A 9,279-nucleotide genomic window follows, 5' to 3' on the forward strand; every position below is an offset into this window, starting at 1 on the left:
CTTTCCCTGGCACGCACCCCGAGAGCAACCCCAGCTCCTGCCACGCTTCTGAAGCCCTCCCAGAGTTCCCATGCCAACGCTTCCCTTCCTGCAGAGAGCTTCTTCTCTGTGCCTCGGCTTTCCAAACGCAGCCACAAAAAGCAAACTATTCATGTGGAAGCCGGGAAGAGAAGGGAGATGCGGGGAGCTAAGCCAGAAAAATGGGGGGGGGGGACACGCGAGATGACTTTGCACAGTGCTTTTCCCACGCTGCTGCGTGCAACCTAATTCTTACAATAACCCTGCGAGGGAGGGCAGTCTCCTGCCAGTATTATCAACAGCCAGCGTGGTGCAGCGGTTTCAGCACCGGCCTTGGATCCAGGAGGCACCTGTTCAGATCCCCGCTCTGCCCCGGAAATCTCACCCCCAGTCAAAAGGAGGAGGGGTGTGAGGTTTCGCACTTGGGTGGTAAAGATGTTCTCCGCACATACGGGATGAGGGATACTCTCATTCATTTCCTTTATTTGTAGCCCGTCCTTCTCTCTCAGCGGGGACCCAAAACGCCTGACATCCTTCTCCTCTCCTCTTGTTTTGTCCTCACAACGACCCTGTGAGGAAGGAGAGCCTGAAAGAGTGTCACTGGCCCAAGGTCACCCAGCGAGTTTCCACACCACAAGGGGGAATTTGAACTCAGGCTTCCCAAACCCTACTTTTAACCATTACACAACCTTGCGAGGTAGTGTAGGCTGAGAGAGTGTGACTGGCCCAAGGCCACCCAACGAGTTTCCACGGCAAAGGAGGAATTTGAACTCGGGTTTCCCAAACTCTAGTCCACTACTTTTAACCACTACCCCATGCTGGCTTTCTTCTGCTTCTGGGTAGTGGCATGTGGGAACAGGATCTTGGGGTTTTGGTGGACTACAAATTGAATAAGGGCAGCCGATGTAATGCTGCAGCAAAGAAGGCGAATACAGTCTTAGGGTGTATCAATAGATGCACAGTGCCTGGGAGAGGAGATGTGACGGTAACGCTGTATATTGCACTGGACAAAACCCCTTTCGGAGTATTGTCTCCAGTTCTGGAGGGCTTTTGATAGGACGGCCATAGAAACTTGCAGTGCAGAAGAGAGGGAGATGGATGATTTGGGGTTTGGAAAATAAGTTTTACAAAAAAAAAGCTGCGGGAACTGGAAATGTTCAGCCTGGGAAAGAGGAAGTTGAGGAGGGATACGGTTACTTCTTTGGAAGTATTCAGAAACAAAGAATTACAGAGTTGGAAGGGTCCACGAAGGCCATCTAGTCCAACCCCCTGATCAATGCAGGATCCGTGTAAAGCATCCCTGACAGTCACTCATCCAGCCACTGCTTGAAGATGGCCAGTGAGGGGAAGCTCACCCTAGGCAGCCAATTCCACTGCTCAACTGCTCTTACTGTACAGAAATTTTTCCTACTATCCAGCCAGTACCTTCCAGCCCTTAGTTTAAACCCATGATTGCGAGTCCTTTCCTCTGCTGCCAACAGGAACAGCTCCCTGCCCTCCTCCAAGGGGCAGCCCTTGAAATACTTCAAGACAGCCATCATGTCCCCACTCAGCCTCCTCCACACCGAACATGCCCAAGTCCAGTAGCAACTTGATGGACCACCGGTCTAATCCACCAGGGCTCTTCTGATGTTCTTATGAGGGGAAGGCCTCGGCCTCTCTGCCCTGTTTTTGGCCCTCCTGAGGAATTGGCTGGCCTGTGGGAGACGGGATGCTGGACTAGATGGACCGCTGGTCTGATCCAGCAAAGCTCTTCTTACGTTCTTGTGAGGGGAAGGCCTCGGCCTCTCTGCCCTGTTATTGGCCCTCCAGAGGAACTGGCTGGCCACTGTGTGAGACAGGAGGCTGGAGTAGATCACTGGTCTGATCAAGCAGGGCTCTTCTGATGTTCTTATCAGGGGAAGACCCCAGCCTCTCTGCCCTGTTGTTGGCCCTCCAGAGGAACAGGCTGAGGCCACTGTGTGAGACAGGAGGCTGGAGTAGATCACTGGTCTGATCAAGCAGGGCTCTTCAAATGTTTTTATGAGGGGAAGGCCTCGGCTAGTTTGGTGTAGTGGTTAGGTGTGCGGACTCTAATCTGGGAGAACTGAGTTTGATTCCCCACTCCTCCACTTGCAGCTGCTGGATGACCTTGGGCAAGCCATAGTTCTGACAAGAGCTGTTCTCTCAAGGACAGTTCTGGGAAGGGCTCTTTCAGCCCCACCTACCTCACAGGGTGTCGTGGGGAGGGGAAGGGAAAGGAGTTTGTAAGTCACCCTGAGACTCTGACTGAAGGGCGGGGTATAAATCCAATCTCTTCTTCTTCTCTTCTTCTTCTATGCCCTGATGCTGGTCCTCCAGACGAACTGACCGAGACAAGATGCTGGACTAGACAGACGGCTGGTCTGATCCAGCAGGGCTCTTCTAATGTTCTTCATTCTATGTTTGGGTCCCCTTTGTGGAGAAAAGCCAGGTACAGATTTGCCCCAGACTGCCTGTTAGGGGATTTTGCTTAAAACCAGCACAACTCCCTTTCCGAGATCAGTCTGGGAGAGAACAGAAACAACGGGGATTACTTATCCCAAAATTATCAACAAGGCAGGTCGGTCTCAAGAGAGCATTAATCCGCCCCCCCCAGTCCGAAACAAAGCATAACCAGGGATCGTTTTCTGTCTTACGGTGAGACGTTCCTAGTGTTTTTGCATTTGCGCATGCGGGGAGGGGGTTAAATGATTTTTAACAATACTCTATTCTATTGCAAGCTGCTCGGGAACCCCTCGTGGCTAAAAAAATAATTTGGTTTATAAGTACAGAAAAAGAGAAACGGAAGACGCAACGCCGTAGCTATGAGAAGAACAGCTCGCCCCGGGGCAGCCCGGTAAGACATTACCGCTGAACGGAAATCTGAACTTCAAACCCGACTCCTGGCTCACACTTAGCCTCCGCGGCTGGTCCTGATAAGCCCGTTTTCGCCTCCGAGGCCGGCCTTGGAACAAGAAAACTGGGGAGCTGAATGGATTCTGCAACTTTTCTTGACTGGGGGTGGGCACAGCCTCCCCCCCCAAAAAAAAAATGCGTGGCACACTGGAACATGAGCCACAGAAGTAGTTCTCACCTAGCTGCCGAAGCTCCATTGCCATGGCCAGCCCAGGCCCAAAATGCAGTAGAAGGCGTTTCCCAGGGGATTGGAATTCAAGTGACGCAGGGCACAAATGCTCTCAAAAGGGGAAGTGGATACAGGCAGTGTGGTGTAGTGGTTAGAGCGTTGTGCTAAGACTGGAGGAAGGGGACCCAGGCTCTAACTACCCTGCGCTGCCTACCTCACAGAGCCAGTTTGGTGTAGTAGTTAAGTGCGTGGACTCTAATCTGGGAGAACCGGGTTTGATTCCCCACTCCTCCACTTGCACCTGGTTGGATGACCTTGGGCAAGCCGTAGTTCTGTCAGAGCTGTTATCTCAACGACAGTTCTCTCAGAGCTCTCTCAGCCCCACCGACCTCACAGGGTGTCTTTTGTGGGGAGGGGAAGGGAAAGGAGTTTGTAAGCCACTCTGAGTGAAGGGTGGGGCATAAATCCAATCTCTTCTTCTTCTTCTTTGGGGGGTTGTGTGCGTGTGTGCACGCCTGCATGCCTGGAAATCATGGTGACTTCTGGTGACCCTTAGTGAAGCTAGAACGTTTCTGAGAAGTGGCTTGATATTTGCCTGCCTCTGCATCCTGGCCTTGGTATTCCTTGGAGGTCTCCCTTTCAAGCACTTGCCAGGGTCGGCCCCGCTGAGCTTCCGAGATCTGACGCAATTGGGATCACCTGGGCTCTCCAGGTCAGGCCCTCACGGGCTTGTTTGTGAAGATTAAAAAGAGAGAGAGAGAGAGAAAGATGTACGCCACTCTGGGGGGGAAGGTGGGACGGAAAGCAAAGCCAAAAAGGTTCTCGAGTGCTCTTCTCGGAACGGCGATAGAGGAACTTGGTAAATGAGATAAATTTACAAAGCGAAGGAGCAGGAAGGGGAGGGGAGACGGGATGGTACAGCCTGATTGGGTCAGATCTCAGAAGCTGAGCAAGGTCAGTACTTAGGAGACTGCCGAGAAAGGCTCTGCGTTGGAAGGCCATGGCAAACCGCCTCTGCCTCTCACTTGCCTCGAACACCCCCTGCTAAGGTTACTGTAAGTCGGCTGCAAGTTGATGGTACATTACATGATGGAACAGGCCAGCTATGTCATTTCTTTCCGCCCCCCATAGATGTATGGGAGGGACTATGGCTCAGTAGAAGAGCCTCTGCTTTGCACGCAGAAGGTTCCAGGTTCAATCCCCGGCACCTCCAGTTTAAAAAGAACCAAGCAGTAGGTGAGGGGAAAGACCTCTGCCTGAGACCCTGGAGAGCTGCCACCAGTCTGAGTAGCCAATACTAGCTTTGATGGACCAAAGGTAGGGAGGGGCTGTGGCTCAGTGGAAGAGCCTCTGCTTTGCACGCAGAAGGTCCCAGGTTCAATACCCGGCACCCCCAGTTTAGAAAGAACCAAGCAGTAGGTGAGGGGAAAGACCTCGGCCTGAGACCCTGGAGAGCTGCCACCAGTCTGAGTAGACAACACTGGCCGGGATGGACCAAGGCAACTTCCACATGTCTCCGGCTGGAGAATCCTAGCTGGCTCTAGGAAAGGCACCTTCAGAGTAAACAGAAGGCGGGGGACACACAACAGATTAAAGGATGAATGGAAAACATCCCAAAAGAGGAGAACTGAAGGTGAAATGGCCTGAAGCCGACCTGGCATTCATAAAAAAGACTGCGCACTTAAAATGTATTCGCCAGAAGCAGATAAGCAGTATTCTCCCCCCCGCCGCCCCACAAAATATATATCTCTTAGCCCAGCTAAGAATGGTCACGGGTGTGCCTTTGATCTACCTGGTCTACAGCCCCAATGCCTGTTTATTTGTGACGTGACCACTGCCGGCCGGCCTCACGTCTCCCAGCTGTAAAATGGGCACAAGCGTGAGCAGACCAGCAGCACCACTAAGGAGCCAGAAGGAGGAAACCTCCTGAGTCTTAGGGATGGGTGGGGGAGAGAAAGTGTACCATTCACAAGCCTGGAAACTTGGGGGGAGGTCACCAAATACAGCAAACGCACATCTGGGTCGGTGCCATTAGCTCTGTGGGAGTCACCACTACTTGCTCACTAGCTTCACGGTTGTGTGTTTAAAGAGGGCTTAGGGGGGGAAACAGGTCTATTGAAGGATATCTGTAAACCGATTTTAGTGGAACCTCCATGTCCAAAGGCAGCGTACCTCTAAATATCAGATGCTGGGGATGAATACAGGAAGACTGTTACTTCTTGTGTCCTGCCTGGGGATTTCCCGAGTCATCTCGGCGACTGCTGCAGAAAACAGAACGGCCCTTGATCTTATCCCACAAAGCAATTTAGTGTCGTACTGAAAGAGACAAACTCCAGCTCTTGTCAGTTCTTTGACTTCCTCTCTCCCATCTCTTCCCCTATTCCGCTCTGGCCTAAGTTTTGATTGGAAGTACCTTGGGCCAGGAGCCAGTCTATGTAGTGGTTAAGTGCATGGACTCTAATCTGGGAGAACCGGGTTTGATTCCCCACTCCTCCACTTGCACCTGGCTGGATGATCTTGGGCAAGCCGTAGTTCTGATAAGAGCTGTTCTTGAAAAAGAGCAGTTTCTGTCAAGAACTCTCTCAGCCCCGCCTACCTCACAGGGTGCCTGTTGTGGGGAGGGGAAGGGAAAGGAGTTTGTAAGCCACTCTGAGACACCTTTGGGTAGTGAAGGGCAGGGTATAAATCCAATCTCTTCTTCTTCTACTATGTGGCTCAGTGGCAGAGCGTCGGCCTGGCATGCAGAAGGTCCCCGGTTCGATCCCCAGCATCTCCAATTAAAAAGATCAGAAAATAAGGTGATGTGAAAGACCCTGGAGAGCCACAGTCAGACTGATTAGGGACTGTAGCTCCACGGAAGAGCCTCTGCTCGGCATGCAGAAGGTCCCCGGTTCAATCCCCGGCATCTCCAGTTAAAAAGGACCAGGCAGTAGGTGATGGGAAAGACCTCCGCCTGAGACCCTGGAGAGCCAATGCCAGTTTGCGTAGGGGCTGTGGCTCAATAGCATCTGTCTCAATAGCATCTGTCTCACATGCAGAAGATCCCAGGTTCAATCCCCGGCATCTCCAGTTTTAAAAAGGGCCAGGCAGCAGGTAATGTGACACTGGAAAGCCACTGCCAGTTTGAGTAGACAGTACTGACCTTGATGGGCCAATGGTCTGAGGACGAAGATCCCCACTTTTACAGCCAGCTATCAGCCAGGTGAAACAAGAGTCATTTGTGCATTGCAGGCACTCAACCTCTGGAACTCTCCGCCACAGGACAGCAAGAGAGAAGAAGAAGAGGAGGAGGAAGAAGAGGAAGAGATTGGATTTATACCCCACCCTTCACTACCCACCCTTCACTCGGAATCTCAGAGCGGCTTACAGTCTCCTTTCCCCTCCCCACAACAGACACCCTGCTCTGACCAGAACTGCTCTTGTCAGAACTATAGCTTGCCCAAGGTCATCCAGCAGCTGCAAGCGGAGGAGTGGGGAATCGAACCCGGTTCTCCCAGACTAGAGTCCGTGCGCTAAATACTACACCCAACTGAGGTTAGGCCTCAGCCAGATTCAGATGGAGAGCGGCCAGGTCTGCAAGGGAGAGACCCTCCGGCCATTCCCCCAAGCATGGGCACGGTTGCGGTTTTCAGCCGAAGGTGTGCCTAAAAGCAAGTCTGCTTCCAGAATTTGGGCTGACACGGAGCTGATGTCTTCAGTGCTGCAGGTCTGGCCCCTCGCGTCCAGTCCCTAAGGCTGACCAGGGTGGATTGGAAATAGGGCTGCCAGGTGTCCGTCCCCCCCCCCAGGGCCACCTACGGGGGATGGTGGGGGGGTAGGACCAGTGTTCCCTCTAAGCTGACTTAGTGCGAGCCAGCTCACCGCTTTTAAGCCTCCGGCTCACTCAGTTTTTATCTCAGCTCAGGGAGGACGGCTCCAGAGCAAACTCATTGATGCAGCAGCCCAATCGCTCGCTCACAACTTTAATGCCGGTGGCCCACAAAGCGGCATTTCTGCTCACAGGACTCCACAGCTTAGAGGCGCATTGGATGAGCCAGAGGCTAAAAAACTGTGAGCCAGCTCACACTAACTCATCTTAGAGGGAACACTGGGTAGGACTACCCGATCCAGGCTGGGAAACTCCTGGAGATTTGGGGGATGGAGCCTGGGGAGGACAGGGACCTCAGGGGGGTACCCTGCCACAGAGCCCACCCTCCGAAGCAGCCATTTCCTCCAGGGCTACTGTAGTTTGGAGATGAGCGGTCATTCCAGGGGATCCCCAGGTCCCGCCTGGAGGCTGGCATCCCTCATCGGAAAGGAAACTGAGTCAGCCCAAGCCCGGGAAAGCACCCAAGGACGCTCTTTGCACCCAGAAAGGTTTCCCTGCAGGCACATCCCCACAAACCGTGCGCGCCTCAAAGTTCTAGGTTTAAGGGATCCCCTAAACCAAACAGGGCTGGAAACCCCCATCTAAATCAGAAAGGAAAGGGGCGGGGAGCAGAGACGGGGAGCTGCAGAGAGACAGCCGAGGTGGCCGGAAGCCAGGGCAAGTCGCCACAAAGTCAGAAAGGATAAGGCAGGGCTATTCTGCGTACATTCGGGGAAGCCAAGAGAAGGAGTCCCCTTTATGGATGATCTGTCATGGGAAGGGGGCTTGGGGGGGGGAGTGGCCTAAGCCCCCCCCAACCAGATCATAACACCACAGGCTCACAAAGCCCCTCCCCATTTTACCCCCCATCAACAGCCAAATACAGCAGACGTTCTTGGGGGGGGAGAGGGGGGGACATGAAACGGGATCGTCCCCTTATTACAAGCCGGAGGAGAGCAAATCTCTGGATCTCCTCCCCTTTTTCCTTAGAAAGCAAAAAAACCCACACCATTTCTTGTGACTGCCTGTTAGGGGATGATAGCGAGAAGGCGGAGGGCTGTTCATGAATCATGGGGGGGGGGGGAGAGAGACCGGAGCCCCTCATCCCCTCCCAAAGGAGACTGCAAAGGGTTATTACAGCTTAAGAGGCGAGGTCTAGGGAAGACCGTGGGAAAGCAGAGGGAGCCGCCCTTCTCGCCCTCCCCTCCTCCCCGCATGCAATTCCGAGATGCCCCCCCCTTCCCTGCCACCTGTAACCTTGTCTTCTTGGATACAGCCCGGGATCCTAAGCGGAGACAAACGGGGGGGGGGGGGGAGAGAAGCAACAGGGAACCTTCCCCCCATTCCCTTCCTCCACCTCCAGCCTGAACTGCAAGAGTGGATGGGGAAAACCAGCCAAACTTGGAAGTAGCGTTATGACTGGGCGGGTGGTGCGTGCGCCAGGCGCGCAACTTCGGCGCTAACAGCAGGGCGTTCCGCGGGGCGCTCTTCTCCCCCGTCTAGGCTTCCGTTCTGCGGCTCCCCAAAGTTCACCCGCCACCCAAGGGTGCTGGATGTTCCCCCACCCACTCCTCGTTGTCAGGATCGCCCCCCTCCCCAAGCGCGCGGCGCAATTCCAAGGCGCGTTTTTGGAGAGGTCGGCGTGCGCCCCCTGTTTGTGGACGGAAGGCGCCGCCTACCTTGGAGTACAAGCCCCACGACAGCTCCGTCTCGATGACCATCACCACGATGCCGAACATGCCGAAGATGAGCGCGTAGTCGCTGAGCCGCTTGCGCTTCTCGAAGAGGGCGCGCCGGTGGCCCAGGCGGTAGCCGATGTTCTGGTTCTTGCGCTTGGGCGCTTTGGCGTAGGAGGTCCCGCCGGCGACCGGCGGGTGCTTGTGGCCGGCTCCCCCGGGGCCGGCCCCGACGGCGTTGGGGTGCGGGTGGAGGAGCCCCTGGGGCGAGTGGTTGTCCTCCCGGGAGATGACGATCTCGGGCGGGTGCCCGACGCCGGCGCCCAGGAGTTGGAGCGGCTGCGCTTCGGGCTCGGCGGCGGCGTCGAGGAGGTTCCGACGGGAGGCGCTGAGGCGGCTGAGCGGCTTCATGACGCCGCCGGTGTACTTGCAGGAGCTCATGGCGATCTCGGTGAAGGGGTTGCTGTCCCGCCGGTGCGCCAAGGGGCTGGCCTGCCGGTGCTTGTTGCCCCCGCCGCCGGCGGCCCCTCCGCCGCCGCTAGAGCTGGGCGAGTGGCCGGGGGCCGCCCAGTGCTCGCCGCTCACATTGGGCTGGCTGCCTTGGCAAGAGGCAGGGCGGAGGGCGGCCACGGGGGGAGGAGCCCGCAGGGGGC

The 9,279-nt window shown here is 55.1% G+C and overlaps 1 protein-coding gene and 1 non-coding gene across 2 annotated transcripts in view; one reads left to right on the plus strand and one right to left on the minus strand.

Annotated features, from left to right (window-relative positions):
• KCNN3 (potassium channel, calcium activated intermediate/small conductance subfamily N alpha, member 3) overlaps positions 1 to 9,082 on the minus strand; it is a 206,874-nt gene extending 197,792 nt beyond the window's left edge. The window contains exon 1 of the mRNA XM_015419135.1: positions 8,630 to 9,082. Coding sequence (XP_015274621.1) covers positions 8,630 to 9,067 — 438 coding nt within the window. The 5' untranslated portion in view covers positions 9,068 to 9,082. The remainder of the gene's footprint in view (positions 1 to 8,629) is intronic.
• Positions 4,428 to 4,499, plus strand: TRNAA-UGC. Its single transcript has one exon. It is a non-coding gene; the product is annotated as a tRNA-Ala (tRNA).
• Positions 9,083 to 9,279: the final 197 nt, after the last annotated feature.

This window comes from Gekko japonicus, unplaced genomic scaffold, assembly GCF_001447785.1.
Source record: "Gekko japonicus isolate JY-2015 unplaced genomic scaffold, Gekko_japonicus_V1.1 scaffold25, whole genome shotgun sequence".
Taxonomy (NCBI): Eukaryota; Metazoa; Chordata; class Lepidosauria; order Squamata; family Gekkonidae; genus Gekko; species Gekko japonicus.